Raw genomic sequence first — 18,939 nt, 5'->3', positions numbered from 1 at the left:
TTGTTATGAATGAACTACTAGTAATAATATTCTGGCGCAAGGTTTCAAAGCTTTAAATGTATATCTCCAAGTTCCAGAAGAATAAAGCTGTGGTTTAATGTTCAAGGTTACATAAATCTGGGCAGAGCTGGAATTCAAGCCCAAGTCTTTTTTTTCTTCTCTAAATCTCTTACTTTTCACTACTATACTCTCTTTTCTTCAGATGTGTTTATATTTTAAGAAAACATTAAGAACCTATAATTATGAAAAGTTGGTCCCACTTGGAAGAAGCTCACGGATGAAAAATTAAGTTTATATCCTAACAAGAGAGATTGGGAATGATTTAATGATTATGAAAATGATGGGTTTGCATATATGAGGATAATTTTCTGTATTTCCTTATATGTGTGTATCTTTAACTCACAAAAAATAAAATTTAGGTTAACTTAACGAAGCACTTCATTTTAGTGAGGGTTAACCCTTCATCTCATACACCAAAGTTTTTCATCAATCATTTTTACTTCATGATTTAAAAGAAAAAAAAAAGACAGATACTGGATTTGATCAGTACAATTCTGCATACAGATACCAATGATACATAAGATTCAGGACTAAATGGTTATTAAGGCCCCTTTAATTTTAATAGAGACAGTAACAGTAGCTCCCGTCTATGCAGCAATGGTTATTTCACAGATACCGGGCAAAAGACTCTCTACATAACTTAATTAATCCCTGAAACAAACCTCTAAAGTAAATATTACTTTACTCTGCCTTTTTCTATGAATGAGAAAGCTAGTACTCAAAAAGCTAAATCACTTTCCCAAAGTCACTCAGTTAGTAAATAGCAGAGTTGGGATTATTTAATGGTTCAATCTCTTATTTCTTCATCTTTTAAGTACTCTAAGGAAACAATAAAAATCACATGGGAAGATAACACATTGGCATGGTCAATCACAGGAAAAATAAACCTGTAGTACTCTAACTTGGTTTTTATTTCTATATATGTAGGGTTTTAAAAATTACAACTATTGATCTGCTTTGAGAATATCATTCCTATTATAACTGTACAGTCCTAATATCCACCCAATATGTAAATTTTCTATCTTTATATGTTGGTAATTTAAAAATATATACATGGAAAAACGTACAGTACAAATAAAGCAAATTCAAATAAAAATCTTTAAAAACTCTTAGAAATTCTTTAAGCAGGTTATGTCAATCCTCTTAAAAATGATTATTCTATGTACAATACATAATCTTTAAAAATACAGCTCCAGGAACAAAAACTCTTTGGTTCAGCAAAAGGATTATAAATGTGGAAATCTAATTTGTTAAGGATGCACCTCTCTGGATTGGGCTTCACTTATCTAGCTTAACTTGTTAAGGAAGCATGTAGCTGGCTTTTTTCTGAATGATGAAATTATGAGTGGGGACTGAGTAGAGGTTGCTTTTGACATAGAACATTATCATATGAAAATATAACCAGAAGCTCGAATAATCCCGGAACTTATACAGCATTTTTACTCTGCTAGATTTAAAAAATACAGAAAAGTCTCTGCTTCTCATTCATTTTGGAAGGAGGGTAAGGGAATGATCATGGTCAATACATACAACCATTCACCAGTGAAGTTCTTAGGTACTAGGATCCCATGCTGTTGAAACTATCCTATTTATTATTTGGATGATTGCAAGGAAGGGATAGGAGGAATGCTGTTGTCCCTTTTACTTCTGAAATCCTATCACTTTTCCAGTGGCTTGCCTGTCTTAACAATCTAAATTTATAAACCCATCCATGACTCAGATGTCTTTAAAAAGAACTATTAACTCAGCAGTGATTACAGTGCATCAACATTTGTCAATGGGATTTAGATTAAAAATTAACGATGATTCTATACAATTTTGGTTTATTAATAACAATCACAGAATTTTTCAAAATACCTCAGATTTTCAGAGTTAGCAGTCTTACCTATTAGAATATATTCTCCTTTCTATTTACTGGAAGGCAAAAGCCTTCACAATTTTGTTCCAGCATATTTTCTACTTTGGTTATGAAAATATTTTAGCATCATTTAACCACACATTTGTAACTATCTTGAACAAAGGCTTTTGAAAAGTCTCTAAGGTATCACAGCTGATCGTAAAGGAAAGAAAATAGTTCTTGCTTTACTTTTTTTTCTATTGCCCAATAGAAAATAATTATCTGACTGGATTGATTGATTCAATTACTTTGGGAAAAGGTACCACTGACTATTGCTCAATCTTCCCTCTCCCTGGACTCATGTCAGAGGCATATTAATATACTTTCAGGTTACAAGCAGGTGAAAGTCAGGAGGTTCTGTTGGCTACCATGCTTTCTGCAGACCACCATTTTAAGATGCCATCATGCTTATATGAAGTTCTGAGAGCTGGGGAGCTCTCCAAAATTCACCATTGTATTTCCTTCTATTTGTATGACTTAGTTATTCAAGGACAAGACCCTTTTTAAACGTTAGTAGTACTCAAACTAGAAGGATATGATTAGAGTGGAACAATAGATCACAGAAAAAACTGCCACTTTAACAAAAATGGCTCTGATTGTGGAAAGGAAAATGGGGCAGCCTCTAGCAGTTGAGAAAAGCAAAGAATGTAATACATCAACAATTCACAGCATCTAAATGAGACATTATAACTCAGAATCACATCCATACCATTCTCCTCTTCCCCTTGTGCAGGGATTTCTTTTCCCTAATGGTCTTCCAAAGATATTATAATACTCTGAAAAGAAAATAATGTGTTGGATTATTGATCGTTGAGGTCCTCTTCTGTAATGTACAGGCAGTAATCAACTTTTCTTCTGTCAGAAGTCTTTATCCCAGCCTGATAGCTCATCTGGAGGCATTCCCTTTTCAGGAGGATATTTGTCAAAGTAGCTGTGATCTATGGGTCCATTGAGCTAATATAGAGATAATTAAAACAAAAGGAAGAATAATGTTGACCAAGCATGCCATCACATATGGGTAATGCTTGTTATATCAGAACACTGATTTCATACTGCAACAACTTGGAAGTTACATACTAGAAAAAATGACCAATTATCATTCTTGAGTCCTAGTCTCAGCCTCATGAGATCTTCTCTTTACAACCAAATATATTTGGTCACCAGATAACGTTCAATAGTAACTACATGGCATAAGGAGTTTTCCTAAAGAAAACTTTCAGAAATAGGCCAGGGGCTGTGGCTCATGCCTGTAATCCCAGCACTTTGGGAGACCGAGACAGGTGGATCACCTGAAGTCAGGAGTTCGAGACCAACCTGGCCAATGTGGTGAAACCCCGTCTCTACTAAAAATATAAAAATTAGTTGGGCATGGTGGTACACACCTGTGATCCCAGCTACTTTGGAGGCTGAGGCAGGAGAATCACTTGAACCTGAGAGGTGAAGGCTGCAGTGAGCTGAGATCACACCACTGCACTCCAACCTGGGTAATAGAGTAAGACTTCGTCTCAAAAAAAAAAAAAAAAAAGTGACAGAAATTATGTCTATTTATTTTTTTAATTGAAAACTCTTTTAAAATCAAAATCTGCCAGCATTCTTCTTCCATTGTATAAGTTTCTCACCAATCCTGATTTTTTTTACGATTAATTGATCCATATAAAGTATTCAGAATGCCAAAAAAGGAACAATTCAAAATACTAGTGACCCTGTTGAAAGACTAAAATTATGCTGGTATTAAATTATTTCACAAATAAAATGATTTCTAACTCTGCTTTCAAACAAATGTAAGTAGTGTCTAATTGAATAATCAGCTGAAAAATAATTAAAAATATTATTTATGATAGATGATAATGTGGTGGAGGAAGAGAACTAGAGATTATTCAGGAGCTCAAAGTGACATCGCTGTAATAGAACCCTCCATTCCCACTTATATATGTGAGAACACAACTCTTAGAACTTGTATCTATATAACAATAATTTTAAAAAGGAATAGAATTGATGCTGAATCTGATCCCATTCTTCTAATAAACAACATTTATCCATAGGTACCATGAAATAATTTATTCTCAAAAAATGTTTATTTAATAATGACCTTTAGAAATTCACAATATATTTATGCCATTTGATACTGCATGCCATAAAAATGTAATTATAACGGAATTGAGAAGAAATATTGATGTTATTACAAATTTTAAATCTAAAATTTAAAGGCATTTAAAGAATGATCAAGAAAGACTGTCAAGCATAGAAACATTTTACATTAGGATGAAATCTTATAGGGAACATAGAATGAAAATATGATGATATGATGAAAAGGAGTGATACAATATTTCTGCCCATACTTTATAAGTGGCTGATATGTATTAAATCTCAATGGTATTAAATTATAGTAGACACATTTAAAGGAATGAAGTAACAGTAGTGTTTTATTTTAAAATGTCAATATTTACAACATACTAGAAATCATACTCTCCACAACTACACTTTGAGGAAAAAAATTCAGATATCAATCTACAAATGTATAACAGGAAACACAGATCTTTGCATTCTTTTGGAAAAAACACTAACATAAACTTATTAGTATGTTGACCTAGATCATTCCTAAGTCATTCTTACTCCCATGTTAGCCGAAGTTCTGCTTCCTCTAGAGCTGCACTATCCAATAATATAACCATCAGCAACACGAAGTGACTGAGCACTTGAAATGTCCCTCATCTGAACTGAGATGTGCTGTAACAGTAAAATTCACTTGGGATTTAGAAAATTCAGTGTGAAAAATAAACATAACCTACCTTACTATTATTTTGTATTGATTACGTATTGAAATAATATTTTGGAGGTATTATGATAAATAATTAAAATTATTTTCACCTGTTTTTTTTTTCACCTTTTTAACATGGCTGTTAGAAAATTTTAAGTTACATACACTGTTCACATCAAATTTCTACAGTCATTTGTCAGCCTGAACAACACTGACTACTTTGGGACTTAAGTGGCACTGACATGTATTAGGTTCCTGATAGGTAAGTTAATGTCCATCAACTAGGCAGTACTATTTAGTCCCTATAATCACAATTACTAAGATAAATTTACTTAATTAAAAAGAAACACCTGTTTTTCAAGAAAAACCACCTAAAATCTGTTATGGGCATATACATTCACATACATCTAAAATCTGTGTACAAAAACAAGTCCCTGGGAAAAAAATTAAAAAGTAATATAATAAATACACTACCTCTCTTTGTAAAGGCGATGGAAGGCTCCGTGCTTTCAGTCCCTCCCAATTAAAACCATTTAACCACCTGAAAAATGAGAAAGAAAGACAGAAAGAAGGAAGGAGGGAGGGAAGGAAGGAAGGAGGGAGGGAAGGAAGAAAGGAAGGAAGAAACAAGGAAGGAGAGAAAGAAAGAGAGAAAGAGAGGACAAAAAGTAATATTACTTGGATGATAAAGTATTCGCATGTCAAGTTATCTGCTACAGCTTTAAATAGCACTTACATACTAATTATTCCCAGATTTCTATTTCCAACCAAGACCCCTCCATCAGCTTACAGGCTAAGGTCTACAATTGTTATTCATCTTCTCACAACTAGATGTCTAAAAGGCATCTGGCATGTATCAGGTCCGAAGAGAAGCTTAAAATTTTCTCCACCAACCTTATCTTAATTCTTCCAGTTGCTCAAACCAAAACTCTTGTAGTTGTTCTTTGTCTTATATTCTACCTGAGTCTATGAGCAAATCTTGTCAGTGCTAGCTTCAAATTCTATCTATATTCAGTATCTGGCCAGTCTTCAACACTTTTACTCTACAAGCAAGGAACCAGCCCTACTTTTGTGCTGCAGATAACTCAGCAGCAAGATTGATCATTTATAGCAAAGTCAGGTCACAGCATGCTTTGGTTCAATATTCCCTCCCCTTTTCCATCTTACTCAGTGTAAAAGGCAAAGTCTATTCCATGTCTTTGCTGTAACCTACAAGGCTTTATAAAATCATTGTTTCTACCATCATCCTTCCATTACCTTACCACTGTTTTACTTTTCTCTTTCTTTCTCTCTTAACTCATTTGTCTTCTCACTATTCTCGTAACCAGCTAAGGATGTTCCCACTTTAAGGCCTTTGTACTCAAGGCTGGATTGTTCTTTCTCTAGATTTCCATGTCTTACTCTCTCACCAACTTCATATCTTTTCTCAAAGGTCATCTTCTCAGCAAGATCTTCTTTGGTCATGCAATCTAAAATTGCAACTCTCCCCCACAAATACACATACACACACCACACACACACACACACACATCCTCCTTCCCTACTTTATTTTACCCCCTTAGCATCTATAGCTATCTAATACACTACTTGGCTTAGTTATCGTGTTTACTTTCTATCTCCCCAATAGAAAGCAAGCTCCATAAGGGCAGGGATTTTTATCTAGTTCCTTTTCTCTGTGCCCCAACACTTGGAGTAGTGCTTGATATGGGACAGGGGCTCAATAAATTGTTGTTGAGTGACTGAATGACTCTGCAAAGGAACACACTTACACAGAAAAAGTATTTTACAGTAATCTGTGAAAATATGGGATTAAGCGGAAGTTCTTTCATCATTGCTTACGCATCATTAATCTAAAAGGGCTGATCTGATCTTCATGTACTTCAAGCATATATTTCCAGCTTGATGGTCTAGAAATATCTAACACCAGGAGTCAGGAGGCCTCATTTCTCTTAAATAGAAACAATCTACTCTGTCTCTCAGGATCTTATATCAAGAACATGAAATCATGCTGTTCTATAGCCACTGATCTTTTTTACTGGCACATTGAGGTCAGCTCAGCCAGCCAACCAATATTTATGGAAAGTCAACTTGGTCTCAGACATCAAAAAATGGCCCTGATAGACTTGCTTGATGCAGGTTTATCACAAACTTTCAATTTGTAAAAAATAAAATATCTGCAAGGTGCAGTAGGTAAAGCAAAGTGCAATAAAACAAGGTATGCTTATACCCGAAACAAATGTTTCCTCTTCCTTTCAGGAAAGATTTAGTTGCACCCTACAAGTATATCAGCCTCCTTTTAAGATAGGTGTTGGGAGACATGACTGGTGCCTAGTTTTAAATTAGCTCTTAGATATAAGACAGTAGAGCTCTGTAACTACTTTTGGGGAAGATTATTTAATATAGAATGGACAGATACATACAACTATACTGCTTTAAAATACAAAATTAAAGTGACTGGTTCTCAAAGAAAAAAAGTTTTACTTTAGAAGAGACTGAGAAAATCTGACACCTAACTTTAGAAAGAAATTTTTTTGTTTGTTTGTTTTTTAATTCTAAGAATATACTGAGTAGAGAAGCTACACAGCTTAAAGAGTTGTGGACGGTTTTAAGATGTTTTTGTTTTGCTGGGAGGTGATGAAAAAAGTCAAGTAAACAATATAAATTATTAAATTAATTTCAGATAGTAGTAAGTACAAGGAAGATAAAAGAGAATAAAGTGGTAGATGATGTCGGGAATAAAACAGGTTGGGAGGGGCTGCTAATAGCTAGGGTGGTATTTGAAAGAGTGATATTTGAAAGAGCCTGAATAAAGAGAAGGGGGAACCATGGGAAGATCTGTGGCAAAGCCCTTCCAGATGGAAGGAATGAGCTGAAGTGTAGTGAATGCAGAGGAAACTAGAAAAAAAAATGAGTCTGAGAAAGACCCAGAGGCTAGATCACATAGAGATTTGCAGGCACAGTAAGGAATCAAGACTTCTACATGTAGTGAAAGAATCAGAAAGCTCTAAGTAAATGACACAAGCTAGTTTTCAAAAGCTACTTCTGGCTGTTTTAGAAATAATGACCACAGGGGCCAGAATGGGATAGTGATGTGTCTCTGTGATTAAAGGCAGGGAAACTTTCAGGAGGCTATCACATTACTCTGTTGGCCATACCAGAAGTTAGGCTCTCCCACCTTTCTCAATCTCTTCTCATCCCCAGACTTGGGTTTGGTTCAGTGCTTGACTGGATTTCCCATTACAAGTCTAAGCTTAGCAATATAAAAGGAACAAAAAACAGAGAGAGCAGACTCTAGTGCATTCCATTTCAGATGCTATTCTAAACCAAAATATCATTTTGCCATAAGCTGCTGAAACTCAAGTCAAAGAGTGAGAGACAGCAACCCAGCTGTTTTGTATCCCTCCTCTGCCCTTACTGTAAAACCACAAAAGTCCTCTCTTTGTTCTACCCATTGCTTTTTTGCATAGACTGAGACTCCACTTTTACGGATTTCTAGGTACACAGTTCTACGGATTCTTTTCTTTCGTCACCAAATATGGTAACAATTTCTTTTAACATATTTTACAATGCTCTACTCAGAGGTGCTTCACAAATATTAATAAAAATCATTACCATCAATTTACTGAATCAAACAACCCATGTGTTGCTTACAGAGTACTTGTTACAATCTGACTTATCACAATATTTACTTAACATGCGTGGCTATTCACTTAACACACGGCCTTTTGACACTAACTACATTTTAAGTAATGCAAGCGCTAGCATGCACTGGTGTGTAAAAAATATTCACCAGAGAAATATTAGCAGCAACAGCACATAAACTCCTTCTTCATTTCAGAAGACTCACAGAGCCTATTCTTGAAAGTAATTTCAAAGACTAGAAATATCCAAAACAATGTTAAAATACAGGCATACCTTGCAGACATTGAAGGCTCAGATCCAAACCACTGTAATAAGGCAAGTTACACAAGTTTTGGAGTTCCCAGTGCATATAAAAGTTATGTTTAAACTAAACTGCAACATATTAAGTGTACAACAGCATTATGTCTAAAAATGTACATAATTTAAAAATACTTTATTGCTAAAAATGCTAACAATCATCTGAACCTTCAGTGAATCATAATCTTTTTTGCTGGTGGAAGGTCATGCCTTGGTGTTGATGGCTGCTGACTGACAAGGGTAGGGGTTGGTGAAGGTTGGAGGGGCTATGGTATTTTCTTAAGACAATGATAAAGTTTGCTGCATTGATTAACTTTTCATTTCATAAAAGTTCTCCACAGCATGTGATACTGTTTGACAGCATTTTATGCAGAGTAGAACTTCTTTTAAAACTGAGGTCAGGCTAGGCATAGTGGCTCATGCCTATAATCTTAGCACTTTGGGAGGCTAATGTGGGAGGATCTCTTGAGGTCAGGAGTTTGGGTAACATGGCAAGACACTCATCTCTACAAAAAAACTGTAAAAAATTATCCAGTCATGGTGGCATCACCCATAGTACCAGCTACTCAGGAGGCTAAGGCAGGAAGATCACTCGAGCCCAGGAATTCAAGGCTGCAGTAAGCCCTGATCACACCACTGCACTCCAGCCTGGGTGACAGGGAGACTCTGTCTAAAATAAATAAATAAACAAATAAATAAATTGAGGTCAATTCTTTCAAACTCTGCTACTACATTATCAACTAAGTAAGTTTATGTAATATTTAAATCCTTTGTTGTCATTTCAACATGTTCACAGCATTTTTGTAAGAAGTAGATTGTATTTCAAGAAACCACTTTCTTTGCTCATCAATAAGCAACTCCTCATCTGTCCAAGTTTCATCATTACATTGCAACATTCAGTCGTATGTTCAGGCTTCACTTCAAATTCTAGTTTTATTGCTATTCCTAGAATATCTGCATTTGCTTTCTCCAATTAAGTCTTCAGCTTCTCAAAGCCATTTATGAGGGTTAGGATCAACTTTTTCCAGACTCCTATTGATGTTGCTATTTTAGTCTCCTCTGAGAAATCACAAATGCTTTTAATGGCATTTAGAACGGTGAATCCTTTCCAGAAGGTTTTTAATTCACTTTGCCCAGAGCCATCAAAGGAATCGCTATGGAAGCTATAGCCTTACAAAATGTATTTCTTAAAAACAAGACTTTAAATTCGTCAAAATTATTCCTTGAGGTTTAGGTTGCAGTGAGCCATGATTGTGCCACTGCGTTCCAGCCTGGATAACAGAATGAGACCCTCAAAACATTAAAATTAAAAAATAAATACTCTTTGGTTCATGGGCTGCAGAATAGATGTTAACAGCCATGAAAATATATTAATCTCCTTGCACATTTCCATCAGAGCTCTTTGGTGACTAGGTGCATTGTCAATGAAGAGTAATATTTGAACAAAATAATTTATTCTGAGCAGTAGGTCTCAAGAGGAGACTTAAAACATTTAGTAAACCATCCTGTAAACAGATATGGTATCATACAGGCTTTGTTCAATTTATAAAGTACAGGCAGAGTAGATTAAGCATCATTCTTAAGGGCCTTAGGATTTTTAGAATGGCAAATGAGCATTGACATCAAGTCAGCAGCTGCATTCCTAATAAGAGAGTTAATCTGTTCTTTGAAGCTTTGAAGCTAGATATTAGCTTCTCCTCTCTAGCTAGGCAAATCCTAGACAGCATCTTCTTTCAATGTAAGGCAATTTATTCTTCATTAAAAATCTGTTGTTTATGTAGACACTTTCATCAATGATCTCAGCTGGATCTTCCAGATAACTTGCTCTGGCTTCTATATCAGCACTTGCTGCTTCACCTTGTCCTTTTAAAGTTATGGAGACGGCTTTTTTTCTTAAACTTCATGAACCAATTTCTGACGGTTTCTGACTTTTCTTCTTCAGCTACCTCACCTCTGTCAGCCTTCATAGAGTTGACAAGAGTTTGAATTTTGCTCTGGATTAGACTTTGGGTTAAGGAAATGTTGTGTCTGGTTTGTTCTCTACACAGACTACTAAAATTTGTTCCATATCAGCAATAAGACAGTTTTGCTTTCTTAGAATGTGTGTTGTGATGGTTAATAATGAGTGTCAAGTTGATTGGATTGAAGGATACAAAGTATTGATTCTGGGTGTGTCTGTGAGGGTGTTGCCAACAGAGATTAACATTTGATTCAGTGGGTTGGGAAAGGCAGACCCGCTCTTAATCTGGGTGAGCACAATCTAATTAGCTGCCAGTGTAGCTAGAATATAAGCAGGCAGAAAAATGTGAAAAGAGAGACTGGCCTAGCCACCTAGTCTACATCTTTCTCCCATACTGGATGTTTCTTGCCCTCAAATATGGGACTCCAAGTTCTTCAGTTCTTCTAAGTTCTTCAGTTTTGGAACTCGGACTGCTCTCCTTGCTCCTCAGCCTGCAGACAGCCTATTTTGGGACCTTGTGATCGTGTGAGTTAATACTTAATAAACTCCCCTTTTTATATCTATTCCATTAGTTCTATACCTCTAGAGAACTCTGACTAATACATGTGTGTTCACTGGAGTAACACCTTTAATTTCCTTCAAGAAATTTTCCTTTGGATTCAAACCTTGTCTAATTGGCACAGGAGGCCTAGCTTTCAGTCTGTCTCAGCTTTTGATATGCCTTCTTCACTAAGCTTAATAATTTCTAGCTTTTTATTTAAAGTGAGAGACATAAGACTGTTTCTTTTACTCGAATACTTAGAGGCCATTGTAGGGTTATTCACTGGCCTGATTTCAGTTCTGTTGTGTCTCAGGAAATAGGGAGGTCTGAGTAGAGAGAGAGATGGGAAAATGGGCCATCGATAAACTCATCAGAACACACAACATCTATCGATGAAGTTTGCCTGCAGTTTGTGGTGCCCTCAAAATTACAATACTAACATCAAAGAACACTGATCACAGATCACTATAATAGATATAAAAATAATGAAAAGTGTAAAATATTGTAAGAATTACCAAAATGTATCACAGACACACAAAGTGAGCAAACACTGTTGGAAAAAATGGCCCTGATAGACTTGCTTGATGCAGGATTATCACAAACCTTCAATTTGTAAAAAATAAAATATCTACAAGGTGTAGTAAGTAAAGCAAAGTGTGAGAAAACAAGGTATGCCCGTACCTGAAACAAATGTTTCCTCTTCCTTTCCGGAAAGATTTAGTTGTATCCCACAAGGATATCAGCCTTCTTTTAAGATAGGTGTTGGGAGACATGACTGGTGCCTCATTTTAAATTAGCTCTTAGATACAAGACAGTAGAGCTCCGTAACTATTTTTGGGGAATATTATTTAATATAGAATGGACATATACATACAACTATATTGTTTTAAAATACAAAATTAAAGTGACTGGTTATCTAAGAAAAAAAGTTTTACTTTAGAAGAGACTGAGAAAATCTGATGCCAAACTTTAGCAAGATGTTTTTTGTCTGTTTGCTTGTTGTTTGTTTTTAATTCTAAGAATATACCGAGTAGAGAAGCTACACAGCTTAAAGACTTGTGGAAGGTTTTTAAACACTCCCATTTGAAGAGAGAGATCAAGTTTTCTGATGTTCCCCACCTTCAGCTTTATAGCTTAAAAAGCACTATGAAAATAGAATGAAAAATGCTTCTGAGCATTTACACAACCAAATACACTGTGTAAATTTGGTATAACTTATTAATCACCTCTATACTCTGCACTCAGACTCTATATTACATATAGCAAAGACAATGTTGCCTATTAAGAAGGAATAGACAAATTAATCCCTACAGGGAAGGAAACTCAAAATTCTTTATTACTATGCTGAGGTGAGAAAATCTTAAGCATCAATTTGCACATGCATCTAATGACAATTTGACAGCTCCATTTAAATAAGCCTCAGGTAAAGAAGAAGTAAAAGCTAAAGCTGGAGACTGTTAACAAATATATCGCTTCTATCTCCCAGCTATGCCAGAGCAAAACATGAAGACCCTTCTATAATAAGAGAAAGGAAGAATGTATATTGGAAGAAAGGCTTTAATTGACAGAGCACTTGTTTCCTCAATATGAATAGTGTGTTTCTGTGTCATTTTACGATGAGAAAATTGTGATAACAGCATGGAATGCTGGAAGAAAATAAATTAGAATCTAAGACAAATAATGAGCTTTACAGCTGAAGGCAATCCAAAGGATAGCAAAGAACATTAGAATACTACAAGCATTTTGATTCTATAAAATCTACACGTGTCTTTATCTTTCTTTCCTTCCTATGTTTCCTCCCTCCCTTTCTTCCTAAAAACACCCTTAAGGCAGACCTCAATATGAATTTACAATATTGAATACATTACTTTATTTCAAGTAAGTTCATTAACACATACAGTAGAATTGGCAGGTTGATTTTTTGTTTTTGTTTTGAAGCTGCACTGCTACTGTTAAGAAACATGAATAGCATTTCTGTTCAGCAGCAGCCCTTCTCCTTTTATATTCATACCATGTTGATGTGCCCCTAATTCTTCAGTGGAAAGATCCATAAAGGAATGAAGTGTTTTCATTTCTGAAAGTGAACATCAGTGTAGTCAAAGAATTTCAATAACAAAATTCTCAAATGTATTTTGCACTATCTACATATTCTCAGAATTTTTTATATCTGTGAATCATGAACAAAATGAAAATATCTTAAAGATGGCAGCAGTTATCCAAGCACTGATTTGACAAGCCAAAACTTGAAGGTTTGAACTGCCACATTTGAATATTTAATAAATCAGAGAGGATGTCTTATGAAGGTTATCAATGGTTCTGAAGGCCAGCTTTAAAAATTCACGGAACTGAAAATGTACATGTCAGATTACTGCACAAGAATAAAGCATGGTTTGAGGTTCTGTGGAAACCAGTGAAATCAGTGTCCACTACGCAAAAAGGAAAATATACCACAAGGGTTCAGAATTTGAGGATATTCAAAGGAAAATTATATTTAAAATAAATATATATTATTAATTAAACCTGAAATATAATACTTTTTCACAGTTGATTTAGGTGACCCATCCTCTTGAATACTGACAACAACAATGGTATCCTCCTTTACAAATTAAATGCCCAGATTAGAATGTAATTCCTTCACAGATTCCAAGTTGATATTTCAAAGTATAATAAATATGTACAACTAGCATAGAGCAATAAAAATACATACTAGGATCAGCCATGGTGACTCACGCCTGTAATCCCAGCACTTTGGGAGGCCAAGGCAGGTGAATCAGGAGTTTGAGACTAGCCTGGCCAACATGGTGAAACCCTGCCTCTCCTAAAATACAAAAATCAGCTGAGCGTGGTGGTGGCTGCCTGTAATCCCAGTTCCTTGGGAGGCTGAGGCAGGAGGGTCATTTGAACCCAAGAGGTGGAGGTTGCAGTGAGCCAAGATCGTGGCATTGCACTCCAGCCTGGGCAACAGGGCGAGACTCTGTCAAAACACATACACACACACACACACACACACACACGAATAATACAGACAGAATTGGATAAAAAGTTAATTTGCTATGACTTGAAGACGTGATTTTGTAACTTCTTTTGTAACTTCAGTCATTCTTGATATGAATTTCCAACATGAGACAAATCACTTTGAGTTTGATTATTATAACTACATCTACTAAAACACAGATAAAAAGCAAAGCACCATAAAGAAAAAATTGAAACTCTAGAAAGGGACCCTTGTACCCCCTGAGAGAAGTTTTTGCAAGTACCACATTGTTCTCTAAATTTCTATATTTTACTGGGCAAAGAAATAGTTATGTACCTGTGTTTCTTAATGTCATTTATTCCATTCTTCAGATTTCCCAGCCTTTCTGTTGGATTTTGCCTAAAATAATAATTTGTGAAAGGCAATTTATAATAATTACAATTGAGAAAATTTTAAATTAAAACTTAACATCTATTTGTTCATTCATTCATTCATTCAAAAACATGCATGAAGTTGCTACTGTAGACCAGACGTCTGAGTTTAGGAAGGTGAAAAGACATGACTTCCTCCCTGGAGGAGCCACAGTTAAATTAGACTTTGGAGTGTATATATGTGTGTGTATAAGGTACGAATAAATACTTTAAGGAACAAGCAGGCACTATCTTGCCAACTCTGCTGAGAAAACCAGGGCAAGCTTTAGAGAATCATTTACATCTAAGGTGAAATCTCAGAAGCATGCAGGAATTCATACTGGCAACCCATAGCTAGGTTTTTAGTTCTAAATTTACTAAATTTTAATGCTTTCTAAAAAGTTCAAATAGGAAAAAAACAGCAAAATGAATTTTAAACAAAAAAATCCAGAAGTCTCCTATTCTCTGACAAATTATTTTTAATGGTAAGTAGAAATTGGGGTAATTTAAAATAAGAACAGAGGAGCACTTTTTGCAAAATGAAGCTGGAAAGAGGTCGTATAATAACACTTCATTATCACAACTACTTTTCTTTCAAAATAACAAGATTATAAATAAATTACTCCTTTTTTATATTGTGAAAATTTAGGTGGCACATGAAAAACTTCGTAATGTGTATATAATGTCTAGTGATCAACTCAGGGTATTAAGGATGTTCATTGCCTGAGTACAATACATTTTTGTTAAGTATTCAATTGTTCTTTTTGAACTTTGATTTTATTCCTTTTATCTTACTTTTAAATTACATATTTAACCCACTTCCCTTCAGCCTCCCCCCTCCCTTCCAAGTCCCTAATATCTACGTTTCCATTCTCTATCTCCATGTGTTCAAATTTTTTAGCTCTGACATGGAAACAAGAACATTGAATATTTGTCTTTCTGTGTCTGGCTTATTTCACTTAAGATAATGACCTTCAGTTCCTTCCATGTTGCTGAAAATAACATGACTTCATTCTTTTTTATTGCTGAAATAGTAAATTACTCCATTTTTGCCTAAGGTTTGTGGTTTATTTTGCTCTATTACAGATAAAGATGATACCTAAAGGTGGTCTGAAAAATTTAGATCTCTTTTTAAACTACTTTATAAGTAGGTACTGTGATTCTATAATGTGAGGTCAACTAAAACTCCCTACACTGCAAAACAGAAGATGACTTTCTTTAAATATAATTGGCCTATATAAAAAAAGCACAAAAAGTAAATATGTGCCTAATTTTAAAATGTGTAGAAACAGAAACCGAAGCCTTTACACTTTCTTCAAGACAAGGGGTTACCAACTGTCATTCTCACCTGCAAAGCCTTCGAATCAAATCCTCAGGTCGTCGTGTTATCTTCCTGGGAAAATCCATTTTTTCAATTCCTTTGAGAATCAAGTTGTAGGTCATCATTTGGTCAATCCCAGAAAAGGGTGGGCTAGAAAAAATCCAAAACAGGACACATTAATAACAGGGTCTGAGATCACATTTGGAATGAATTTTCTTTCTTCCTTCTTTCCTTCCCTCCCTTCTTTCATTTCTTCCTCTCTCTCTCTCAGTTGTTTTATAACAAATTTGGATATATCCTAGAAAACCATCTCACTCATTTAATATCATTTACCACGAGACACACACACACACACATGCACACTCACACATACGTAACTGGTCATGTGTGGATGATCACTAAAAAGAAAATGAAGAAAGGAACAGAGAAGGTGTGATTTTTTGAGATAGAGTAAATAAGAAAAGCCTCTCATAAGCTGACAATTGAGCAGACGTATGAATAAAGAGAGAGAAGGAAGTGAATATGCCACACCACTACCTGTGGCAGATGGTTCTAAGACAGGAAGCACAAAGACAATTGAGTCAGGAGTGGGCCTGGGTGGTCCTGCATAGTGTGGCTGGTGGAGTGAGGAAGCAAGAGGGGAGTACACAGATGAGGACAACATCGCATAGATGAAGTGGGCTATCGGAAGGACGTGGGGATACATTCTGAGTGGGATGATCTAAATTACAGCAGCCAGAATAAGGTTTTCCTAATGTGTGGAAGATAAACTATGATGGTGATAGTGAGAAAGTCAGGGGGAAGGAGCCCCAGTAACCTTGCCTAGGATAGTAACGTTGAAAGTAGTGACATATGGCTGGATTCCAGATCTACTTAGACTGTGCAACAGGCTGAATGTCTGTGTTCCTCCAAATTCATTTGTTGAAACCTTAATCCCAATATGATGGTATCTGGAGGTGAGGACTGTGGGAGGTAATTAAATCAGAAGGGTGAAGCCTTCATGAATGGGACTGGTGCCATTCTAAGGAAAGGCTAGGGAGCTAGCTGCCTGGCTTTCGGCCATGTGAGAAGTCAGCAGTAACTTGGATTAGGATGCTCACCAAAACCCGACCATGCTGCTAATCTGATCTGGGACTTCCAACCTCCAGAACTGTGAAAAGTAAATGTTTGCTGCTTAAGTCACCCAGTTTATAGTATTTTGCTATAGTAGCCCAAGCTAACTAAGACACATAGTAAAGCCATCAGGATTTGCTAATGGGGTGAATATGGCATGTGGGAGAAACAAATAATTCAAGAATGATGCTAAAGTGTTTTGGCCTTGTTGGAGTTATTTCCTAGGAGAAGAAAGATGGAGTTGGGTGGTGTGCACAGCAGGTTATGGGGAAGGGAATCAAGAATTATGTTTTAAACATCCAGACGGAAATGCTAAGCAGGAAGGTGGATTTATGACATAGACATTTAGGAAAGGGGTTAAGGCTGAAAGTGTGACTTGGGGAGTCATCAGACAGTATTTATGGCCATGAGAATTGATAGTATCATCAAGAGAGTGAGTGGGTAGAAAAGAGAGAACAGAGGTCAAGAACTGAATTGGTCCAATATTGAGAGGTAGGAAGATGAGAAGAATCTATGATAGAGACTGAGAAGAAGCCACCAATGTGGGAAAAGAATAGAGAAGAAAAATCTAGAAGCCAAGTGAAGAGAGTATTTTACATTTATTCATTTATTTATTCATTCATTCATTCATTCATTCATTCATTTTAGAGGAAGCCTCACTCTGTCGTCAGGCTGGAGTGCAGTGGCACCATCTCAGCTCACTGCAACCTCCGCCTCCCGGGTTCAAGCGATTCTCCTGCCTCAGTCTCCCAAGTAGCTGGGACTACAGGTGCACGCCACCATGTCCAGCTGATTTTTGTATTCTTAGTAGAGATGGAGTTTCACCATGTTGGCCAGGATGGTCTCGATTTCTTGACCCTGTGATCCACCCACCTCAGCCTCCCCAAGTGCTGGGATTACAGGCATGTCACAACACCTGCCCAAGAGTATATTTTAAAAATACTGGATATATCCTAGAAAATCATCTCACTAGTTTAATATTGCTAATACTGCTAAGATTGGTAAACAAAGACGGAGAATTGGCCACTGAATTTGGATAACATTTTAATTCATATACTTTGCTTTTAAAAACACTTTCAGGGCTGGGCACAGTGGCTCACGCCTGTAATCCTAGCACTTTGGGAGGACGAGGCAGGAGGATCACCTGAGGTTTGAAGTTCGAGACCATCCTGGCCAACATGACAAAACCCTGTCTCTACTAAAAATACAAAAATTAGCCGGGCATGGTGGCGGGCACCTATAATCCCAGCTACTCAGGAGGCTGAGGCAGGAGAATCACTTGAACTTGGGAGGCAGAAGCTGCAGTGAGCTGAGATTGCCTCACCGCACTCCAGCCTGGGCAACAAAGCGAGACTCCATTTCAAAAATAGATAAATAAATAATAAAAACACTTTCATATTTATTCTATTATGCCATTTAATTTTGAAAATTAAAGACGACTTTCATGAACTACTTTGCTGTATATTAGTCATGCTGGAGACCTTGTGTTACCGAGCTTTCCCACTCTAGGTAATAAACGAGACAGTCAGTGTACCAACTTTTACTAAACTATATTTCACTTGTAAAGAGAATAAGGCAGGAAACCAAAAACATTATATGATATATTCAACTTATTTACATATTTACTATTGTTTTTTTGTTTGTTTGTTTTGTTTTTTATTTTCATTTCCCTCCTATGCTCTGGAGTTCAGGGCATTTAAAGTTAACCGTTCTCATGCCCTACCCAGAAAATCATTTACAGGTCAAACAAAACAACTGTTACAAAAACAATTTCTTGGCCTAGTGTGATGGCTCACACTTGTAATCTCAGGACTTTTGGAAGTTGAGGTGAGTGGACTGCTTGAGCCCAGCAGCTTGAGACCAGCCTGGGTAACATAGTAAGATCCCATTTCTGCAAAAAAATTTAAAACTTAGCTGGGCATGGTGGCATGTGCCTGTAGTGCCATCTACTGTGGAGGCTGAAGCA

At 36.2% G+C, this 18,939-nt stretch overlaps 1 protein-coding gene across 1 annotated transcript in view; it reads right to left on the bottom strand.

Moving 5' to 3' along the window:
• Positions 1-595: 595 nt before the first annotated feature.
• Positions 596-18,939, bottom strand: part of PRKG2 (protein kinase cGMP-dependent 2) — a 116,178-nt gene continuing 97,834 nt past the window's right edge. Inside the window, exons 16-19 of the mRNA XM_033214294.1 lie at positions 15,888-16,010; positions 14,466-14,528; positions 5,190-5,256; positions 596-2,911 (exon numbers count right to left, since the gene is read on the bottom strand). Of these exons, the coding sequence (XP_033070185.1) occupies positions 2,816-2,911; positions 5,190-5,256; positions 14,466-14,528; positions 15,888-16,010 (349 nt within the window). The 3' untranslated portion in view covers positions 596-2,815. The remainder of the gene's footprint in view (positions 2,912-5,189; positions 5,257-14,465; positions 14,529-15,887; positions 16,011-18,939) is intronic.

The sequence above is a fragment of the Trachypithecus francoisi genome, unplaced genomic scaffold (genome assembly GCF_009764315.1).
Source record: "Trachypithecus francoisi isolate TF-2019V2 unplaced genomic scaffold, Tfra_2.0 Lachesis_group1, whole genome shotgun sequence".
Lineage (NCBI taxonomy): Eukaryota > Metazoa > Chordata > Mammalia > Primates > Cercopithecidae > Trachypithecus > Trachypithecus francoisi.
Note: the sequence above shows the minus strand (reverse complement) of the source record. Positions and strands in the feature narration are given on the sequence as shown.